The following is a 23150-nucleotide window of genomic DNA, read 5'->3' on the forward strand; positions in this document are numbered from 1 at the left end:
TGAAAATGTTCAACTGAACAGCTCCACATACCCGAGTATTTTATGCAGACTTTATGAAATTAAAATCTCCTTGAAAGTCATTGTGCAAAGTCAGAGACTTGTTCCGATATGGTCCAGCCAGAATTAGGCTCTGCAATCTGGATATTAATGTGTAAGTGATGTGCCTCTTGAGAGTATTGGGCTATTGGATAACATATTTGTCTTAGTGTGCTGCATTTACAGCACATTCCAGGTTTATCATAGGATTCCATAATTTAATGCTGTGCCTAGGGCCAAATAAGTTTTTAATTCAGGCCTTTGTATTTACTTCTGTTTTATTTCACTTTGTCTCTCTTTTTTCTGCCAGTTTTCTACATTCTCCTCCTGTGAGTGTTGATTCCTTACCTGTGTATGGTTCCACAGCTACCAATTGTTTTCTGATATCGTGCAGAAGTTGTCATTTATGAGCTTAGATAATGAGTGTTGGCAGACTCTTTGACATGGGGGGCAGCACTGATGAGTCTAATCCTGTCCTTGCCCAAAATCTTCACATATGCACTTCTAGCAGGGGTCACTGAATAATGATCAGAAGCAGGAAGCCAGGCTTATTTTTCCCTCCCGAATCAGGGACTGATGAAACCAATTGTTGCACCACTAATTCTTCCACCCTAGCTGGCTAACTCATCACAGATAAAGAAAGAAAGAATTTTCATTTATATAGCGCCTTTCACGACCTCAGGACTTCCCAAAGCACTTTATAGCCAACTAAGTACTTTCGAAGTGTAGTCACTATTGTAATGTAAGAAACACGGCAGACAATTTGCACACAGCAAGGTCTCACGAGATCAAAATTGAAAGTTTCTCCTTCCAGACCTGAATGGTTCAACTACTCTCCACCTTTATCAGTTGAGACATTGGAAGAGCTTTGACAATTTTTGAATTGTTTCCACAGCCTTCACGTCAACACCTTTGGCAGATTAACTTTTATATCCAGATGTTGACATCCTGCCCTATCAGCAATGGCATCACCTTGAGAGACGCCTTAGCTGTTTCTGTAGTTCTGTTGGCACCTCAAACAGCCACCAGAATAATGTAGGGTCTTTGTAACTTGTACCCCAATAAGTAAGTTTATTGCATGTAACTTCTTCACTATATGTTTTTGTACTTACATATTCTGGTTTTCTGGCAACTTGTGGTTTCTGTGCAGTTGAGAAAATGTTTTTTAAATGCACACCAAAACTGGCTCTAAATCTAGCGTGGCCAATATTACAAGATCTTTGTGAATATGTCATTACACATTTCTGTGTGTCTGTGGCGCAAACAAGAAAGCCATTTTTTTAAAAGTTCGTACTTAGAATAAGTAGAACTTGAGAAACCATAAATAAACATGATGTGGAGATGCCGGTGATGGACTGGGGTTGACAATTGTAAACAATTTTACAACACCAAGTTATAGTCCAGCAATTTTATTTTAAATTCACAAGCTTTCGGAGATTTTCTCCTTCCTCAGGTAAATGTTTCAAGATCTCCTTGAAGCCTACGCATTTATACATATTGAATAATACATGGTGTTTACAGACTGCCTCTGCAACTGCCCGTTGCCAAGGCAATCACCGTGTTCAGACAGAGAGGTGTCATCTGCAGAACCCCCGAATACACATTCAACAAAAAAACAAACAGGGAAAAAAAACAGAGAAAAAAAAGAGAAAAAAAAACAGAGAGAGAGGCAGAAACATCCGGAAGGCAGAGAGAGCCAGCAAATGACCCATTATATTAAAAACAGATAACATTTGTTCGCTGGTGGGGTAACGTGTAGCGTGACATGAACCCAAGATCCCGGTTGAGGCCGTCCTCATGGGTGCGGAACTTGGCTATCAATTTCTGCTCGACGATTTTGCGTTGTCGTGTGTCTCGAAGGCCGCCTTGGAGTACGCTTACCCGAAGGTCGGTGGATGAATGTCCATGACTGCTGAAGTGTTCCCCGACTGGGAGGGAACCCTCCTGTTTGGCGATTGTTGCGCGGTGTCCGTTCATCCGTTGTCGCAGCGTCTGCATGGTCTCGCCAATGTACCATGCTCTGGGGCATCCTTTCCTGCAACGTATGAGGTAGACAACGTTGGCCGAGTCACAGGAGTATGAACCATGCACCTGGTGGGTGGTGTCATCTCGTGTGATGGTGGTATCTGTGTCGATGATCTGGCATGTCTTGCAGAGGTTACCGTGGCAGGGTTGTGTGACGTCGTGGACGCTGTTCTCTTGAAAGCTGGGTAGTTTGCTGCGAACGATGGTCTGTTTGAGGTTGGGTGGCTGTTTAAAGGCGAGTAGTGGAGGTGTGGGGATGGCCATAGCGAGGTGTTTGTCCTCATTGATGACATGTTGAAGGCTGCGGAGAACATGGCGTAGTTTCTCCGCTCCGGGGAAGTACTGGACGACAAAGGGTACTCTGTTGGTTGCGTCCCGTGTTAGTCTCCTGAGGAGGTCTATGCGATTTTTTGCTGTGGCCCGTCGGAACTGTCGATCGATGAGTCGAGCGTCATATCCCGTTCTTACTAGGGCGTCTTTCAGCGTCTGTAGGTGTCCATCGCGTTCCTCCTCGTCTGAGCAGACCCTGTGTATTCGCAGGGCCTGTCCATAGGGGATGGCCTCTTTGACGTGGTTAGGGTGGAAGCTGGAAAAGTGGAGCATCGTGAGGTTGTCCGTGGGCTTGCGGTAGAGTGAGGTGCTGAGGTGCCCGTCTTTGATGGAGATTCGTGTGTCCAAGAAAGAAACTGATTCTGAGGAGTAGTCCATGGTGAGCTTGATGGTGGGATGGAACTTGTTGATGTTATCGTGTAGTCTCTTTAGTGATTCCTTGCCGTGGGTCCATAGAAAGAAAATGTCGTCGATGTATCTGGTGTATAGTGTTGGTTGGAGGTCTTGTGCAGTGAAGAAGTCCTGCTCGAACTTGTGCATGAAAATGTTGGCGTATTGGGGTGCGAATTTGGTCCCCATGGCTGTTCCGTGTGTTTGGGTAAAGAACTGGTTATCGAAGGTGAAGACATTGTGATCCAGGATGAAGCGGATGAGTTGTAGGATGGCTTCCGGAGATTGGCTGTTGTTGGTGTTGAGTATTGATGCTGTCGCAGCGATGCCGTCATCGTGGGGGATACTGGTGTATAGTGCCGAGACGTCCATCGTGGTGAGAAGTGTTCCTGGTTCAACTGGTCCGTGGGTACTGAGTTTTTGTAGGAAGTCTGTAGTGTCGCGACAGAAGCTGGGGGTTCCCTGTACGATGGGTTTCAGGATGCCCTCGATGTATCCAGAGAGGTTCTCACACAGGGTTCCGTTGCCTGATACGATGGGACGTCCGGGTGTGTTGGCTTTGTGTATCTTTGGGAGGCAGTAGAAGTCTCCCACGCGGGGATTACGTGGGATGAGAATGCGTAGGATGCTTTGAAGGTCTGGATCGAAGGTCTTGATCAGTTTGTTGAGCTGGTGGGTGTGTTCTTTGGTCGGATCTGCGGGTAACCGTCTGTAGTGTTCCTGGTTGTCCAGTTGTCGGTATGCTTCTTTGCAATAGTCTGTTCTGTTCTGTATGACTATGGCTCCTCCTTTGTCCGCTGGTTTGATGACGATGTTGCGGTTGGTCTTGAGAGCGTTGATGGCGTTGCGTTGTGCTCGGGTGACATTCTGGACTGTCTTCTGAGTGCGGCTGATGAATCTGGCATTGACGCATTTCCTGACAGCTTGAGCATACATGTCCAGCTGAGGGCAGCGACCCTCCGGAGGAGTCCAGTTTGACTCTTTCCTCTTCGGTTGCTGTACCGCGGATCCCTCTGTCTGCTGTTCCGGATCGTCGATTGTCTCATTGGGTTCGCTGCTGAAATCTTGGGGTTTGTGGTAGAATTCCCGGAGCCTCATTCTCCTGATGAATTCCTCTGTGTCCGCCGCGAGACTAGTGGGGTCCATTTTGGTAGTGGGGCAGAAATTGAGCCCTCGGCTGAGAACTTCGATTTCGTCTGGTTGAAGGGTGTGGTCGGATAAATTGACAATAGACTTCCCTGTGGTTGCAACCGTGGTACCAGGGGAAGCTTGGTCGTTGCTGGTGGTGATGCCGAGTTTCTCAAGCTTCCTGCTCTTGGTTTTCATGTAGGCAGCGTAGTTCCGTTGCCTCGTCTGTTTGGCGGTATAACGTAGCTGGTCTGCTGTGTCCTGAGTACAGGTTGAGAGTATGGACTCTATCTTGGTTTCGAGGTTGTGGCGTCTGCTGTAGAGTTGGTGTATGAGATGGTTGCGGAGTGTGCGAGAGGTACGGCGGCAGAGTCTCTCAGCGTAATCCGAGTTGTATGTGGACTTGAGTGGGTTCGTGATCTGGAGTCCTTTCGGGATCTTGTCTGCTTTCTTGCACAGACATCAAGTTTTTACAGAGCTGCAAGAAAGCAGACAAGATCCCGAAAGGACTCCAGATCACGAACCCACTCAAGTCCACATACAACTCGGATTACGCTGAGAGACTCTGCCGCCGTACCTCTCGCACACTCCGCAACCATCTCATACACCAACTCTACAGCAGACGCCACAACCTCGAAACCAAGATAGAGTCCATACTCTCAACCTGTACTCAGGACACAGCAGACCAGCTACGTTATACCGCCAAACAGACGAGGCAACGGAACTACGCTGCCTACATGAAAACCAAGAGCAGGAAGCTTGAGAAACTCGGCATCACCACCAGCAACGACCAAGCTTCCCCTGGTACCACGGTTGCAACCACAGGGAAGTCTATTGTCAATTTATCCGACCACACCCTTCAACCAGACGAAATCGAAGTTCTCAGCCGAGGGCTCAATTTCTGCCCCACTACCAAAATGGACCCCACTAGTCTCGCGGCGGACACAGAGGAATTCATCAGGAGAATGAGGCTCCGGGAATTCTACCACAAACCCCAAGATTTCAGCAGCGAACCCAATGAGACAATCGACGATCCGGAACAGCAGACAGAGGGATCCGCGGTACAGCAACCGAAGAGGAAAGAGTCAAACTGGACTCCTCCGGAGGGTCGCTGCCCTCAGCTGGACATGTATGCTCAAGCTGTCAGGAAATGCGTCAATGCCAGATTCATCAGCCGCACTCAGAAGACAGTCCAGAATGTCACCCGAGCACAACGCAACGCCATCAACGCTCTCAAGACCAACCGCAACATCGTCATCAAACCAGCGGACAAAGGAGGAGCCATAGTCATACAGAACAGAACAGACTATTGCAAAGAAGCATACCGACAACTGGACAACCAGGAACACTACAGACGGTTACCCGCAGATCCGACCAAAGAACACACCCACCAGCTCAACAAACTGATCAAGACCTTCGATCCAGACCTTCAAAGCATCCTACGCATTCTCATCCCACGTAATCCCCGCGTGGGAGACTTCTACTGCCTCCCAAAGATACACAAAGCCAACACACCCGGACGTCCCATCGTATCAGGCAACGGAACCCTGTGTGAGAACCTCTCTGGATACATCGAGGGCATCCTGAAACCCATCGTACAGGGAACCCCCAGCTTCTGTCGCGACACTACAGACTTCCTACAAAAACTCAGTACCCACGGACCAGTTGAACCAGGAACACTTCTCACCACGATGGACGTCTCGGCACTATACACCAGTATCCCCCACGATGACGGCATCGCTGCGACAGCATCAATACTCAACACCAACAACAGCCAATCTCCGGAAGCCATCCTACAACTCATCCGCTTCATCCTGGATCACAATGTCTTCACCTTCGATAACCAGTTCTTTACCCAAACACACGGAACAGCCATGGGGACCAAATTCGCACCCCAATACGCCAACATTTTCATGCACAAGTTCGAGCAGGACTTCTTCACTGCACAAGACCTCCAACCAACACTATACACCAGATACATCGACGACATTTTCTTTCTATGGACCCACGGCAAGGAATCACTAAAGAGACTACACGATAACATCAACAAGTTCCATCCCACCATCAAGCTCACCATGGACTACTCCTCAGAATCAGTTTCTTTCTTGGACACACGAATCTCCATCAAAGACGGGCACCTCAGCACCTCACTCTACCGCAAGCCCACGGACAACCTCACGATGCTCCACTTTTCCAGCTTCCACCCTAACCACGTCAAAGAGGCCATCCCCTATGGACAGGCCCTGCGAATACACAGGGTCTGCTCAGACGAGGAGGAACGCGATGGACACCTACAGACGCTGAAAGACGCCCTAGTAAGAACGGGATATGACGCTCGACTCATCGATCGACAGTTCCGACGGGCCACAGCAAAAAATCGCATAGACCTCCTCAGGAGACTAACACGGGACGCAACCAACAGAGTACCCTTTGTCGTCCAGTACTTCCCCGGAGCGGAGAAACTACGCCATGTTCTCCGCAGCCTTCAACATGTCATCAATGAGGACAAACACCTCGCTATGGCCATCCCCACACCTCCACTACTCGCCTTTAAACAGCCACCCAACCTCAAACAGACCATCGTTCGCAGCAAACTACCCAGCTTTCAAGAGAACAGCGTCCACGACGTCACACAACCCTGCCACGGTAACCTCTGCAAGACATGCCAGATCATCGACACAGATACCACCATCACACGAGATGACACCACCCACCAGGTGCATGGTTCATACTCCTGTGACTCGGCCAACGTTGTCTACCTCATACGTTGCAGGAAAGGATGCCCCAGAGCATGGTACATTGGCGAGACCATGCAGACGCTGCGACAACGGATGAACGGACACCGCGCAACAATCGCCAAACAGGAGGGTTCCCTCCCAGTCGGGGAACACTTCAGCAGTCATGGACATTCATCCACCGACCTTCGGGTAAGCGTACTCCAAGGCGGCCTTCGAGACACACGACAACGCAAAATCGTCGAGCAGAAATTGATAGCCAAGTTCCGCACCCATGAGGACGGCCTCAACCGGGATCTTGGGTTCATGTCACGCTACACGTTACCCCACCAGCGAACAAATGTTATCTGTTTTTAATATAATGGGTCATTTGCTGGCTCTCTCTGCCTTCCGGATGTTTCTGCCTCTCTCTCTGTTTTTTTTTCTCTTTTTTTTCTCTGTTTTTTTTCCCTGTTTGTTTTTTTGTTGAATGTGTATTCGGGGGTTCTGCAGATGACACCTCTCTGTCTGAACACGGTGATTGCCTTGGCAACGGGCAGTTGCAGAGGCAGTCTGTAAACACCATGTATTATTCAATATGTATAAATGCGTAGGCTTCAAGGAGATCTTGAAACATTTACCTGAGGAAGGAGAAAATCTCCGAAAGCTTGTGAATTTAAAATAAAATTGCTGGACTATAACTTGGTGTTGTAAAATTGTTTACAATAAATAAACATGTTTTGGCCCTGGAATTTAAAGTAAATTAAGTGCATGTGTATAACAGGTAGGTATCCTTTTTTTCTTCTTTAATCTAATCTATGGTGTTACACAGAACAGGATAAACTGAAGAAATTCCTCCAAAGGCAGACATAACTGTTTTATTAAATTACCAATTGATGATGATAGGAAAACCTGGAGAACTTGACTTTCTCAGCATTTACTGAGTCCTTTGCAATCAAGTTAACGATTTTTCACTGGCTGAACCCCTTCAAGGGAATATTAAAACACACAATTGCCAGCACCAAATTCCACTCCAGTAATTGCTGGGTTTCTGTGTTGGCTCACTTTCACTTTTTGTATTGTCATTTTTTTTTCCCCAGGAAAAGCCTTACCAGTGCTCAGAATGTAACAAGGCTTTTAGTCAGAAGAGAGGCCTAGATGAACATATGAGGACGCATACAGGAGAAAAACCATTCCAGTGTGATGTAAGTAACTGAACCTCTTTTAAGATTTTGATTGTTCCACTTTGTACAGACAGCATCAAGCAAGCTCCCAATTCAGGTATATAATGTATCAGATGCAATACAAAGTTTCCCAACATTGCCCTAGATAATCATAGAATCATAGAAAGGTTACAGCACAGAAGGAGGCCATTCGGTCCATTGAGTCCTTGCCAGCTCTATTCAAGTGCAATCCAGCTAGTCCCACTCCCCCGCCCTATCCCTGTAGATCTGCAAAATTTTTCCTTTCAAGTACTTATCCAGTTCCCTTTTGAAAGCCATGATTGAATCCACCTCCTCCCCACCGCCCGCCCCCACCACCGGAGTGTATCCCAGATCCTAACCATTCGCTGCGTAAAAAAGTTTTTCCTCATGTCACCTTTGGTTCTTTTGTCAATCACCTTAAATCTATCTCCTCTGGTTCTTGACCCTTCCGCCAATGGGTACAATTTCTCTCTATCTACTCTGTCTAGACCCTTCATGATTTTAAATACCTCTATCAAATCTCCTCTCAACCTTGTCTGTCCAAGGAGAACAACCCAGCTTCTCCAGTCTATCCACGTAACTAAAGTTCCTCATCCCTGGAATCATTCTGGTAAATCTTTATTGCACCCTCTCTAAGGCCTTCACATCTTTCCTAAAGTGCAGTGCCCAGAACTGGACACAATACTCCAGTTGTGGTCGAACCAGTATTTTATAAAGGTTCATCATGACTTCCTTGCTTTTGTACTCTATGCCTCTATTTATAAAGCCCAGGATCCCCTATACTTTGTTAACTGCTTTCTCAACCTGCCCTGCCACTTTCAATGATTTGTGCACATATACCCCCAAACCTTTTAGAATTGTGCCCTCTAGTTTATATTACCTCTCCTCGTTCTTCCTACTGAAATGTATCACTTCACATTTTTCTGCGTTAAATTTCATCTGCCATGTTTCCGCCCATTCCACCAGCCTGTCTATGTCCTCTTGAAGTCTATCACTATCCTCCTCACTGTTTACTACACTTCCAAGTTTTGAGTCATCTGCAAATTTGGAAATCGTGCCCAGTACACCCAAGTCCAAGTCATTAACATATATCAAGAAAAGCAGTGGTCCTAGTACTGACCCCTGGGGAACACCACTGTACACCTCCCTCCAATCCGAAAAACCTCCATCTCAGTGTTGTAGTCTGTGGCTTTTCAAACTTGTATGAATTTATTGTTTTATATTAAAAAAAACACTACTTTCTATGAAAAAAAGTGTTCAAAAATCCCTAAATGTGAAAACAGTACTTGAGAAACTGAGTACGAAATGTAGTAGCATAAAATGAAGCCATTGTGAAAACTTTGTTGTAGCCGGCGTTGGCATGATTCTGTGTGGTTAGTTGCATACCATGCCCACATTGAGATAAAAATATACTTCGGTCATATAGGTGATTACTCTGGGAAGTTCCGTAGAATTGTGTGATTCATGTTACTACTGTTGGGTACTGGTGAAAGTGATGAAGTCACTGGCTGGCAATATTCGGATTGCTATTCAGTTCCTTCATGTTATTTGCCCATTGAATCAAGAAAGTAACCAACTCAGCTTGAGAAAGTTATTTAATGTTTTATCTCAAATTTACTCTACTCATTGGAGTTCAGAAGAATGAGAGGCGATCTTATTGAAACACATAAGATTGTGAAGGGGCTTGATCGGGTGGATGCGGTAAAGATGTTCCCAAGGATGGGTGAAACTAGAACTAGGGGGCATAATCTTAGAATAAGGGGCTGCTCTTTCAAAACTGAGATGAGGAGAAACTTCTTCACTCAGAGGGTAGTAGGTCTGTGGAATTTGCTGCCCCAGGAAGCTGTGGAAGCTACATCATTAAATAAATTTAAAACAGAAATAGACAGTTTCCTAGAAGTAAAGGGAATTAGGGGTTACAGGGAGCGGGCAGGAAATTGGACATGAATTTAAATTTGAGGTTAGGATCAGATCAGCCATGATCTTATTAAATGGCGGAGCAGGCTCGAGGGGCCGATTGGCCTACTCCTGCTCCTATTTCTTATGTTCTTATGTTCTTAAATATATATTTAATAAGCAGTATTAAATGACTTTGCAAAGTTGAGTTGGTTATTCTCTTGGTTCAATGTAAAACATAAATGAACTGCATAGCAATCTGAACATTCCCAGTACTGCAGCCAAAATAAATCCTGTTCCATCACTGAGACATATTGGGCTCGATTTTTGGACGTCCAAGGGGTGTATTCGTGGCAGGGGGCTCCGAAAATCGGGGATTCCCGGGGCGGGTCCGGAACCCGGCTCCAACCCGCCCACTTCCGGGTTCCCCGGTGAAATCCCCGCATCCCACTTAAGGCAATTAATGTGATAGTTCAGGTCGTTTGCAGATCTGATTTGTAGGATATTTTAGGAGGGGTGGGATTTTCAACTAAACTGAGTGTGTTTCCCCTACTGGGGGTAACACTGACAGTTGAAATGGACGTGTTGCAGCCACCAGCCTATGGCAGCTACAAAGGTCCATTTGACAGGTGGGGGTGAGACCCTCACTCATTGCAGGAGGCCACTCTGTCACTTTGGACAAAGTTTGGCCTGCACCATCCTCCTATTAATAAAATTCACAAACTTGCAACCTCAACCCTACCTTGCGGACCCCCTCAAACGTACATCTTACGGATGGGGGCGACCATAGCTGCAGTCATGACCTCCTCGGAGGACGAACAGCATCACCAGCCTCGCCGGCCACGACATCCACCTCTGATATGTGGAGCTCCACAACACAGTGCTGTGACACATCCACCTGCACAGCAGGACGTAGGAACACCGCAGAGAGAGATGCGACGCAGAAGGCACTACCCTTGCCACAGGGTCTACAGACCGAGGCTCAGCTTCCTGGACCTCTCTGAGCAGCAGTGCACACGGAGGCTCAGAGTCACTCGACATGTAGTCGTGGACATCTGCAGCCTCCTTCATGCCGAGCTGCTCACGGCTGGCCCAAGTACCACCTTCTTACCTGTCGCTGTCAAAGTCACCACTGCCCTCAACAACTTCTCCTCCGCATCCTTCCAGGGTGCCACCGGGGACATCGCCGACGTCTCTCAGTCGTCTGCACAAAAGAGCCCTGCAAATACACCTACACCCAGTTTGCAGTGACATAATGGGTGGCATCAGGTGTGGGTCTTCATTGTGATCCTCAGGAAAGGGCATTATTGCACAAACCAGACAAGATTTGCAAAGACGTGGCAGTAGTGGTGCCAATATAATATGTGATGTGAGTTGACCAGAAATCAAATATAATTAAAAACAAAGACAAACCCTCAAACACCCTTGTGCATCCCCTTCATGCTCACGACATGTTTGCCTTACGCTTCCTACTACACATATGTGATGCATGCCCTGTGGCTGCAGCACAGGTAGTGGCAGGTTGGGTGAGGCTGACTGTGAAAGAGATGCATCAGAGGGTGAGTATGAGAAAGAGCCATGAGATTGTATGAGGATTGGGTTGAGTGGTAGTGGCGGGATGAGTACTGGCGAGGTGAGTAAGTGCAGGTAAGATGAGGATGAGCTTTGAGTGGGTGTGCGGAGTGATGTGACTGAGTAGTGTTGGCAGTGCAGAAGGAGATGTGGGGTGGGGGCAATGATGTGCAGTCGGAGTGTAGGGGAATGAGTAAGTGTACTCACTTCGGCTGACCTACTTAGGTCATTGAAGTGCCTCCTGCACTGTATGCAGGTGCGTGGTATGTTGGAGGTGCTGGTGACCTCTTCTGCCACCTCGAGCCAGGCCTTCGTGGTGGCAGAGGCAGGCCACTTCCTCCCATCTGCCGGGTGGAAGATCTCCCTCCTCCTCCTCCTCCTCCTCCTCACCCCATCCAGTAAGACCTGGAGTGAGGCATCATTAAACCTGGGAGCAGCCTTCCCCCTGGGATGCTCCATGCTGTAATTTTGCCTATTTTTTGCAGCATCAGTCAGTGGAGGACTGCCCCTTTAAATAGGGCTCCTCCAGCTGACAGCCTATGATGCAGGTGCGCAGTCCGCCCGCTGCGCAGCTTTCCAGCGCAAAACTCGCAAGCCAATTAGGCTGCGATCGCGTGCGGAGCACCCCGAATTCATTGGGCGCGTTACCCACCATTCAATAAAGGTTCTCATTGAACTTTAATTTTTTACCTATTTTAAAGCTGCAATTTTGGTCCCAGTTAACCAAGATTATCACAAGTTATAGATAAATTTTTGGTTTAAGGTGGAGCAACTGGTTCTGATAACATTGACACATAAAAGTGAAGCTTGTTTAAAACAAAAACTACATTCTTCCACCTTTCCTTATCTGATGTGTACCTGAGTCATGTCCCTCCGGCCCTTCATAATGCACCAATCGCCTTTATTGCCAATGTCTGTGAACCTTTCAATGCGCATTTCAAATGGGCAAGGTTTGTGTATCGTGGGAGTGCTGCATTAATGCAGCAAAATTGCAGACTACCTCCTTAAATACCTTCAATGATTTGCACGTTTAAAGTCTTTGTTATTTACATTCTGCACAAAAAAACACTCCGTGCATTAAAAAGACTTGTAGCACTCAGCAGGTAAGAAGCTTACGAGTTGAGGAACTCGTGATTTTACTGTCCTCACCCACACAATTCCCACAATTTTGCCACTGAGAATTTCCAGGCTATATTTTCATTCTCTCTCCAACAAGACAGGTGAATTTATATTAAATGGTAATGGGTTGAAGGGTTGCTCTGTGCCATAGGCTCAAGGAACCTAAATTACTATATCAGCCAAACGTATTGTACATAACAATGCAATCCTTATCAACTACTCTATTTTTTCCAAGTTCTTTATGACCTAGAGCTGAGCTGAACTGAACTGAACTGGATAAAACCCAGTTATCAGAGGTGGAAGGCAGACGCTAAAAACCATTTTGCCACTGGTTGATTTATTTCTGTTACAGAAAGAACCCCAAAAAACAACCACGCCCTTTTATTTCCAAAAACACACATTTATGAAGAACAACTTTATTTAACAATAACTGGTTGTTTGATGCATTGCCAGTTTCCACAATTATAGGTTGAGAAGTTACATGCCTAAACTTTTTGGTTTTCAGAAGCTTTTGACCACAACCCATTTTGGGGTATGATTGGTTCACTGTGGTGAGAAACTAACTGATGTGCCCATGATACTTTCAGTTTGTTCTTTACAACATAATAATTTAACCAGTCATTTAACCATATATTATAGGTGGATGCATTCAATTTGAGGATGGCAGCTACCTCTTATTGGTTGGCTCAGGAGCAGCATTAGTACAAACCTAGAAGATTTTTCTTTTATTCATTCATGGGATGTGGGCGTCATTGGCACGGCCAGCATTTATTGCCCATCCCTAACTGCCCTTGAGAAGGTGGTGGTGAGCTGCCTTCTTGAACCGCTGCAGTCCGTGTGGTGAAGGTACTCCCACACTGCTGTTAGGTTGGGAGTTCCAGGATTTTGACCCAACAATGATGAAGGAACGGCGATATATTTCCAAGTCGGGCTGGTGTGTGACTTGGAGGTGAACGTGCAGGTGGTGTTCCCATGTGCCTGCTGTCCATGTCCTTCTAGGTGGTAGAGATCGCGGGTTTGGGAGGTGCTGTCGAAGAAGCCTTGGCGAGTTGCTGCAGTGCATCCTGTGGATGGTACACACTGTAGCCACGATATGCCGGTGGTGAAGGGAGTGAATGTTTAGCGTGGTGGATGGGGTGCCAATCAAGTGGGCTGCTTTGTCCTGGATAGTGTCGAGCTTCCTGAGTGTTGTTGGAGCTGCACTCATCCAGGCAAGTGGAGAGTATTCCATCACACTCCTGACTTGTGCCTTGTAGATGGTGGAAAGGCTTTAGGAAGTCAGGAGGTGAGTCACTCGTCGCAGAATACCCAGCCTCTGACCTGCTCTTGTCGCCACAGTATTTATGTGGCTGGTCCAGTTAAGTTTCTGGTCAGTGGTGACCCCCAGGATGTTGATGGTGGGGGATTCAGCGATGTTAATGCTGTTGAATGTCAAGGGGAGGTGGTTAGACTCTCTCTTGTTGGAGATGGTCATTGCCTGGCACTTGTCTGGCGTGAATGATACTTGCCACTTATCAGCCCAAGCCTGGATGTTGTCCAGGTCTTGAAGCATGCGGGCACTGACTGCTTCATTATCTGAGGGGTTGCAAATGGAACTGAACACTGTGCAATCATCAGCGAACATCCCCATTTCTGACCTTATGATGGAGGGAAGGTCATTGATGAAGCAGCTGAAGATGGTTGGACCTAGAACACTGCCCTAAGGAACTCCTGTAGCAATATCCTGGGCCTGAGATGATTGGCCTCCAATAACCACTAACAACTTCCTTTGTGCTAGGTTTGACTCCAGCCACTGGAGAGTTTTCCCCCTGATTCCCATTGACTTCAATTGTACTAGGGCTTCTTGGTGCCACACTCGGTCAAATGCTGCCTTGATGTCAAGGGCAGTCACTCTCACCTCACCTCTGGAATTCAGCTCTTTGTCCATGTTTGGACCAAGGCTGTAATGAGGTCTGGAGCCGAGTGGTCCTGGCGGAACCCAAACTGAGCATCGGTGAGCAAGTTATTGGTGATTAAGTGCCACTTGATAGCACTGTCGACGAAACCTTCCATCACTTTGCTGGTGATTGAGAGTAGACTGATGGGGCGGTAATTGGCCGGATTGGATTTGTCCTGTTTTTTGTGGACAGGACATACCTGGGCAATTTTCCACATTGTCGGGTGGATGCCAGTGTTGTAGCTGTACTGGAACAGCTTGGCTAGAGGCACAGCTAGTTCTGGAGCACAAGTCTTCAGCACTACAGCCGGGATGTTGTCGGGACCCAAAGCCTTTGCTGTATCCAGTGCACTCAGCCGTTTCTTGATATCACGTGGAGTGAATCGAATTGGCTGAAAACTGGCATCTGTGATGGTGGGGATATCGGGAGGAGGCCAAGATGGATCATCCACTCGGCACTTCTGGCAGAAGATCGTTGCAAAAACTTCAGCCTTGTCTTTTGCACGCACATGCTGGACTCTGCCATCATTGAGGATGGGGATGTTCACAGAGCCTCCTCCTCCCGTTAGTTGTTTAATTGTCTACCACCATTCATGACTGGATGTGGCAGGACTGCAGAGCTTTGATCTGATCTGTTGGTTGTGGAATCGCTTAGCTCTGTCTATAGCATGTTGCTTCTGCTATTTCACATGCATGTAGTCCTGTGTTGTAGCTTCACCTGGTTGGCACTTCATTTTTAGGTACGCCTGGTGCTGCTCCTGGCATTCTCTTCTACACTCCTCATTGAACCAGGGTTGATCCCCTGGCTTGTTGGTAATGGTAGAGTGAGGAATATGCCAGGCCATGAGGTTACAGATTGTGCTGGAATACAATTCTGCTGCTGCTGATGGCCCACAGCGCCTCATGGATGCCCAGTTTTGAGCTGCTAGATCTGTTCTGAATCTATCACATTTAGCACCGTGGTAGTGCCACACAACACGTTGGTTGGTGTCCTCAGTTTGAAGACGGGACTTCGTCTCTACAAGGACTGTGTGGTGGTCACTCCTACCAATACTGTCATGGACAGATGCATCTGCAACAGGTAGATTGGTGAGGATGAGGTCAAATTGGTTTTTCCCTTATGTTGGTTTGGTCACCATCTGCCGCAGGCCCAGTCTGGCAGCTATGTCCTTCAGGACTCTGCCAGCTTGGTCAGTAGTGGTGCTACCGAGCCACTCTTGGTGCTAGACATTGAAGTCCCCCACCCAGAGTACATTCTGTGCCCTTGCTACCCTCAGTGCTTCCTCCAAGTGGTGCTCGACGTGGAGGAGGACTGATTCATCAGCTGAGGGAGGGCGCTAGGTGGTAATCAGCAGAAGGTTACCTTGCCCATGTTTGACCTGATGCCATGTGATTTCATGGGGTCTGGAGTCAATGTTGAGGACTCCCAGGGCCACTCCCTTCTGACTGTATGCCACTGTGCCACCTTCTCTGGTGGGTCTGTCATGCCGGTGGGACAAGACATAACAAGGGATGGTGATCGAAGAGTCTGTGACGTTGTCTGAAACATATGATTCTGTGAGTATGGCTATGTCAGGCTGTTGCTTGACTAGTCTGTGGGACAGCTCTCCCAATTTTGGCACAAGTCCCCAGATGTTAGTGAGGAGGACCTTGCACATTCGACCAGGCTTGGTTTGCCTTTGTCATGTCCGGTGCCTAGTGGTCCGATGCTGGGTGGTCTGTTCAGTTTTATTCTTATTGTGACTTTCTGTCGCGTGATTGTACAACTGAGTGGCTTGCTAGGCCATTTCAGGGCTGAAATTGAAAGGCTCTGGAGCTGGTGCAGAGTCTCACTATGGAGTCTTATGGCCCTGTCTCTGACTGGCGTTCATATCTAATGTGGAGTAAAACTAAAGAAGGGGTGAGAAAAGAAAACTTTGAAGGAGGTTGGGCGTTATAGTTACTGTCCGTTACTATAAGTATTGAACACACAGTGTAAAGAAGGTTATGTTCATCAGCTTTGTAAAAAAAAAATGTTTATTTGGTTTCTCTCTAGATGCTTACTGTCTGCATATTCTCACATCACCCCAGTCTGGAAAAGCAGGCAAATAGGCCATGGCTTACTTTTACACTAGGGGGTCAATAATGTGACCCCACAGCACCAAAAGCACTATGCGCTTCAGGCACTGTAGAGGCCTGAGGTGTGCACTGCACCTGATGCACTGAGTCCGAGCAGTGGGTGGGAAGTGCCTAAGGCGCTAATTGTGCACAAGGCTTATTAAGGCCCCATCTGCCTGAGAAGGGCACCAGCCACTCCGAGTTCATTGCAAATGGGCACAGCAAGGGGGAGGGTTTTTATTTCCCATAGGTTGCACTGATTTGTCCCATGAAATTTCCCTCCTGCAGTATATTCTCTCTCCCATGCCATGTATAAAGTAATTGCGTAATTTGGCTATTTTCACTTCTAAATATTACTTTCTTAATTGTTGCTAACATTTGTGTCAGTATAGTGTATTTTGCATATATCTTTAACAAATACTACTTTCCTTCATGTTCTGCGCTACTAATATCTTTGAGCTCTTTGTATCATGCAGTTTTCTCCTGGCAGGGTCTCCAAGTCATTGACACAGAGTTCACTCTGTTGGTGACATTGCCATGTTTGGTGTCTCCTTTGCATATTTGGAGGACTAACCTCTCATGTCAAAAATGCCTTTGCTCATTCCCATAGAGCCACCCAGCTTGCCTGCTCCCATGCACTTGGCCTCAAAAGCGTGACCTGCTGCTGTACCCTAATTGAATTTTGCAGCCTAAACGGAAATCTTGTTACTGTAAACTCAGCCATCTCTGAGCAGGTCATGAGCAACGCGCTGGGAGCAACATTTAAATATTATAATATTATCGTGCAAGCTGAGCTCATTTGTGGGCAGGTGAACACAGTGCATCTGGAGCAGAGGCCTGTGCAACTGTGATCATATTGACTGCTCCAGTTAGCACCAGTGTAGACAGTTGACACAATCAGCTCAAGGTACGATAAAATCTTAGATTAGCAAATTAGGAGTAATCTTCTGACTTTGCGCTTCTGGTGGGGATCTTCACCCATCGAGAACACATATCAGAATTTCAGGCACCCATTGCCCACTATTTTTCAACCATTTAAACTGTTAATTTAACATTGGCAACAGTTCTAGGTTTATGTTTTGGACGAAACTTAAATTCTGCTGGGCAGAAACAATTCCATTGGCAAGTGGGGACTGGAAAAATCAGGGCTTCCCAAACTCCTTGGCTCTCGATTTGTTTCATGCACTAGGTTTCCTATCACTATTGTATTCACTCGTACATAATCTGTGGGAGCTTCTTCATACATTGAAAAGAATTCAAATAAGGACATTAGACAGAATGCAGCCCTTGATTTTTCACATTTCTTGCATAGTTCCTGCCCATCTTAAAGTCCGCCTATTTAAAGTGGGCGTTAAAGACCAGCAAACTATCATCTGTCCTGAAGGGAGCACCTAAAGTTACACTGTCAATTTTTTTTTTGCAAAATATGGGGATATACTTTCAATTATTCCATCACAAGATTTCATATGTGTGTCAGTGAGGACAGAGTTACAGAACTACACCATTTATTGCAAGGAGACCTGCAGCCACCCTTCACCATATGAAGCACTGTCAGTGGTAGTCAAGGTCACCTCCTCCCTCAACTTTTCTGTCTTCCATCTCTTTCCAGCCTAGCCTAGGAATCACCTGCAATATCAGCCAGTTTGTTGACCACAACATGTTATGCTGTTTAGCGTAGTCACCATTTTTCTGCTTTCTCACTGAATAGCAATAGGACCATGATATGGCTGCCCAATTTTACTGCCTTGCTCGAGTTTACCAAAAGAAAGTGTCAATGATGCCTGTCCAATTAGCAGATTCACCTCTGGGCCTATCATTGGCTTCTCCTCACCCATGCACTTTGATTCACCTGGCGCTACCTTATCAAGCTCGCTATCTGTATTCTAGGCAGTGTGTACAGCTGTGCTGATGCTTACAAATATTGGTGAGAGTAGTGCAGGGTGCTGGCATGTTCCGGATCACTGTCAGTTCTTGCAGCTCTTCTATCAGACCTACAACAACAGGAGAGGACATACTCCAAGACATACCTACAAACAGAATATGTTCCAATATGTTGTGTATGATGTTTCTGTGTTTGTGTGTATGCATCATGTCAGTGAGAGATGAAGGACAAGACATAACTAGGACAGTGTAGTACTAGCCCTGAGATTGGGGGAAACCTCTGACTTGGCCTTCCTCTACTCCCTTGATGCTCTCAGAATAAAGATGCAGAAGTTGCCCCCTCAATGGGAATCAAGGGCATATGATTTATTGGCCTTCCACCATTTGGTCTGTTCTCTTGCATTATAGGAACAATGTTCTCACTTCATCCATCAAGGGGGAGCCTTGATCGCTGGCATATTGAAAATGTGGGCATGTGCAGTATATGCTGCATGTGCTGTGTATGCTGTTCAAGACATTCATTTAAATGGCTGGAACATGTGCCACGCACACCTGAATGTCTGTGTGCACTTCTGGTGAGCGACGCTCCCCGCCAATAGCGCAAAGTTGGAAAATTACCCTTGATATTCTGCTTTATCCTGCAAGGATAGAATGAGTCGTAAAATGTTGATAGTTTATGAAGTGCATACAGTGACAGACATGTGCCCAACCTGCAGCCCATTCTGTTTGTCAGTAATCATGAAGATTAGATGTGTTGGAAGGATTTGTGGTATGAAGCCTTGTTGAGATTACATTGTAACAACAGTTTCAAATGTAAGTTGGAGTTTGTAGGTATGCTGTGCTGCTGTATGGTCATGCTGTAAAGTTGCATAACCACTTTGGAAGGGTTAAGCAGTATAATTTAACCAGGTTCTGGTACTCTTACTGGGTAGCATTACCTCAGCACCTTTCCACAGGTCTCTCATCTCCCTCCACATTTACAGCTGGGTACGCTGGGTTATCCTGAGAGCAATCACTCAATCAGGTACCTAGCCATAGCTCATAAGTGTCTAATTCTGGGCACCACACTTTAGGAATACTTTTCACTGCAAAATGCAAAGAAATGGTTGAATGGTTGTATCAGAAGGTTGTGGGTTCAAGCCCCACTCCTATACTAGAACGCATAATCTAAGCTGGTAGTACTGAAGGAATCCTGTATTCTGGGGGGACTGCTGTCCACTGGGTAAGATATTAAACTAAAGCTGAGGCTCTGTCTTTTTAAGCCAATGTAAAAGATACCGTGGCAGTATTCAAAGAAGAGCAGTGGCGTTGTCTTGATGTCGTGGCCAAAATTTGCCCCACAACCAACACCACTAAATCAGATTAGCTGGTCATTTATCTCATTTGCTCTTTTTGACACCTTGCTGTGCACAAATTGACTCCCACATTTGCCTACAAAACAACAGTGATTATACTGCAAAAGTAATTCATTGACTGTAAAGTGCTTTGGGACATCCTAAAGACATGAAAGGTACTATATATATGCAAGTTTTTTTAAACTTAAACTCTTCCATATAACTAAATAAAGTTTCTTTCATCTTTCCATAGCACTAAGATTCCAAAAGGATTTGGGTGCGTTGGTATACTGTTTGGAAAACCCTACCACGTTTTTCTATTGAACAGTAGCTTCTTCATCTTATTAAATTTGCTTCCTTTGTATATGCACTTCAATACCATATTTTTTAAAATGTGATTTCCTTTCCTTTCTTTCTGGGATTTCTCTTTAACTCTTTGATAATTCTTTTCTCTCTTCTTATGCCAGTAAGCTCCAGACCCCCTCCTCGGTTTTGATTTGTATGCAGCCTCTTTCTTCTTCCATTTCCTTAAAATGTTGCGACCTGTAGTAAATTCAACTGGACATTTATGCTTGCAAGAGGAAATATCCTAGTTATGAAGTCAAGCTAACTTCTATTTGACCTGAATGTTGCTTATTGCCCATCAGCTCGTTGCTGCAGTGGCAAATATTTGGTGACAGTTTTCATAAAGTACATGTGTTTCTTACAGATATTGATAATTTTGGCAATCAGAGTACTGCATTGAACCTCTCTGATCAAATTTATGCATAGCTGTACCACTGGACTGTAGGAACATTTTTTTTACACAAGATCATTGTGTATTTTTTAAGACTTCTGTTATCTTTTTGTTTAAATATATAACCCCCATTTTTTATTATTGATTTTACAGTCTATCAATCTTGAAAACAAAATTAGTTAAGATACTTTTATATTTGTTGGTATCACTGTAAGAGGTGCCAATTTACTGTAAAAAGGTATAGTACCATATGGCAAACACAAAAAAATCCTAGTTATTCTGCTTCTGAAATCTTTTTTTAACTATATATTAAGCAATGTTTGTAATTCCATGTTGATTGATGTAAGTTTAGTAAAATAAGCCCCACCAATAATGGCTGTCCAGAGAAATTTGTCTGGAAATTGTTACACTTTTGAAACTTGCGGGAAAAGGGATAAAAGAGAGAATAAGTTAATACAAACCCCAATGTTTTCCTCTGTGCACTAATATCAACAAATCTGTAAACGCAATTACAAACAAGGGGGTGATTTTAAACCCCAAGAACGGGTGGGTTGGGGGCGGGTGGGAGTTGAAATAGTTGTTTTTTGGTTCGCGACCACAATCCGGCTTTATTTTCAGGTTTAACGTCAGTGCAGAAAAGTACAGGCTTCCCACTGGGAATGCAAAGCCCGAAAATTTTGCGTTTGCGACCCAAAAAAACAACTATTTTCAACTCCCACCCACCCCCAACTCACCCGTTCTTGGGGTTTAAAATCACCCTCCAAATGTTTGGATTTATTAAAATTAATGTACAGAGGAGTTACAAGAATCTATAGGATCTTCTGCGCTATTTTGGGTTACTGAGCAGTGAGTTGAATTTAGTGATCTGGCTGAATTGCCACGCTGACATAAGTGCTTGTCGCCAGAAAGGGGCAGAAAAGGTAATTGCATCAACCTTCCATTTTGCTTCTCCTTCCCAGCCCTGGCAATAGGAATTTATAGTTATAGCTCAGTGAAGAGGCAGTGCAGATCTATATCAAGATAGTTTGATTTCTAACAACCTGCCAGTATCCCATCAAAGTTTCACCTAACAATGATGCTGGAACGGCAACAGTAATAAATCCAGATTAAAGCTGGACTTGTATCCCACCCAGTGGTTTAAAAATTAGAAATAGCAACCTAAGGAAAAATAATATGGATACTTATATTTAGCATTCTACCATTCTTATAAAAGAAAAGCAAAATAAATATATTTTTAAACTGCATTCTAGAAGGCCTTCCTCCTTGTTGGGATTCTGCATGCCCACTCCAAACTCACAGAAATGACAAATATGTTTACAATAGTAGAAAAAAAGCCTGAATTGTCAACAAAACATTAACTATTTTTGATGAAAAACAATCCTGTCTCAAAGGGGAGAATTCCAAACTTGCACCGTTGCCGTAGAAAGAGAACATTGTTTTGTTCATAGACCCTATTTAGTTGTGATCTCTCAACATCAGCTGTTGACGTTGTACTCACTATCTAGTGTGCCCCCATTATACCAAGTAGTGAGGCTTGGCTTGGAATATATCTAGTCCTCACTTCCATCGACTTCTTTTGTTTCTTCATTCTTTCAGGTCTGTGACTTATCCTTCAGCTTAAAGAAAATGCTGATTAGGCACAAACTGACACACAACCCGAATCGGCCAATGGCAGAATGCCAGCTCTGTCACAAGAAGTTTACAAGAAATGACTACCTCAAGGTTCATATGGAAAATGTGCATGGAGAGACAGACAGCTAAAGTTCTGACTTTCACATTCCATCAGAGAACTTCAAAATTCCTGGAACTCAGACAATTTATTGTTCAGCGCTGTGGTTGACTGCAGCTGTCAGTAGTGCTAGAATGCTTTGCCTTCCAGAAATGTCTAAGTTACAAAGATATGATGAGTGTTCTTCAACAGTTAATATGTTTTGTTTTACTGAAAATGACAGCCTGCTGAGCATGGGGGATATACAGAGTTTAAAATTCCAGCTTTCATAACAAGATGTTTAAATTACAGTTGGGTACTTCACTGAGGACTGTTAGTGCAACATTCAAAAACACTCCATAGTCTATATTTTCCTTTTCATTTTAATAACCAATAACTGAATAAAGGCACTTTGTAATTGTTAATCCTTAAACTGTCAAAAGTACCAGTTCTCCTGTGCGGGCAATTTAGTTTTTTCAGATTTCAGTTCACACACTGTGATGCTGAAAACCCCATTGTACCAATAATAATACTACTCAGATGTCACATGAAACTTTATTACTGTAATAATGCTAATTAGCAAAATACACGTTTTCACACAATTTTTGAATAAATTTTAAAAAGTAAACTTATCTTCTGCTTTGCCTGCCTTCTCTTCCCTATTGTCTTTCCCTTTTTCTGTGTTTTCTGGTTTAATTTTGTATTATTTATTACCTATATGCTACATTGTAACTGTATTTTGACCTGGTTTATATTGATAGTTGAAGTGTTTTTCTTTGCCTCCAACATCTTCTCATCACTTTTTGACGTCAGACCCATATGAGTAAAATTCAGTCCTTGATTGGTTAAACGAAAGCTCCCTTATAGCCAGTCAGGGACTGAACATTGACGTTTGACCTGGTCTGTTCATAGGAGCAATCAGGTCAACTTCTGATGTGACTTTTAGCTCACATTTGGAAGCTTGAAGTAGCTCAAGCACTCAGGGAGATGACTCATATCAGGATCATTTTAATCATGATACAATATGGTGCTTCATGTAAACA

The 23150-nt window shown here is 45.1% G+C and overlaps 1 protein-coding gene across 6 annotated transcripts in view; it reads left to right on the forward strand.

Moving 5' to 3' along the window:
• Positions 1-22740, forward strand: part of prdm5 (PR domain containing 5) — a 327858-nt gene extending 305118 nt beyond the window's left edge. For all 6 annotated transcript variants that reach the window (XM_067990858.1, XM_067990832.1, XM_067990838.1 and 3 more), the window contains 2 exons: positions 7724-7828; positions 21996-22740. In XM_067990858.1, the coding sequence (XP_067846959.1) occupies positions 7724-7828; positions 21996-22160 (270 nt within the window). In that variant the 3' untranslated portion in view covers positions 22161-22740. The remainder of the gene's footprint in view (positions 1-7723; positions 7829-21995) is intronic.
• Positions 22741-23150: the final 410 nt, after the last annotated feature.

The sequence above is a fragment of the Heptranchias perlo genome, chromosome 1 (genome assembly GCF_035084215.1).
Source record: "Heptranchias perlo isolate sHepPer1 chromosome 1, sHepPer1.hap1, whole genome shotgun sequence".
NCBI lineage: Eukaryota > Metazoa > Chordata > Chondrichthyes > Hexanchiformes > Hexanchidae > Heptranchias > Heptranchias perlo.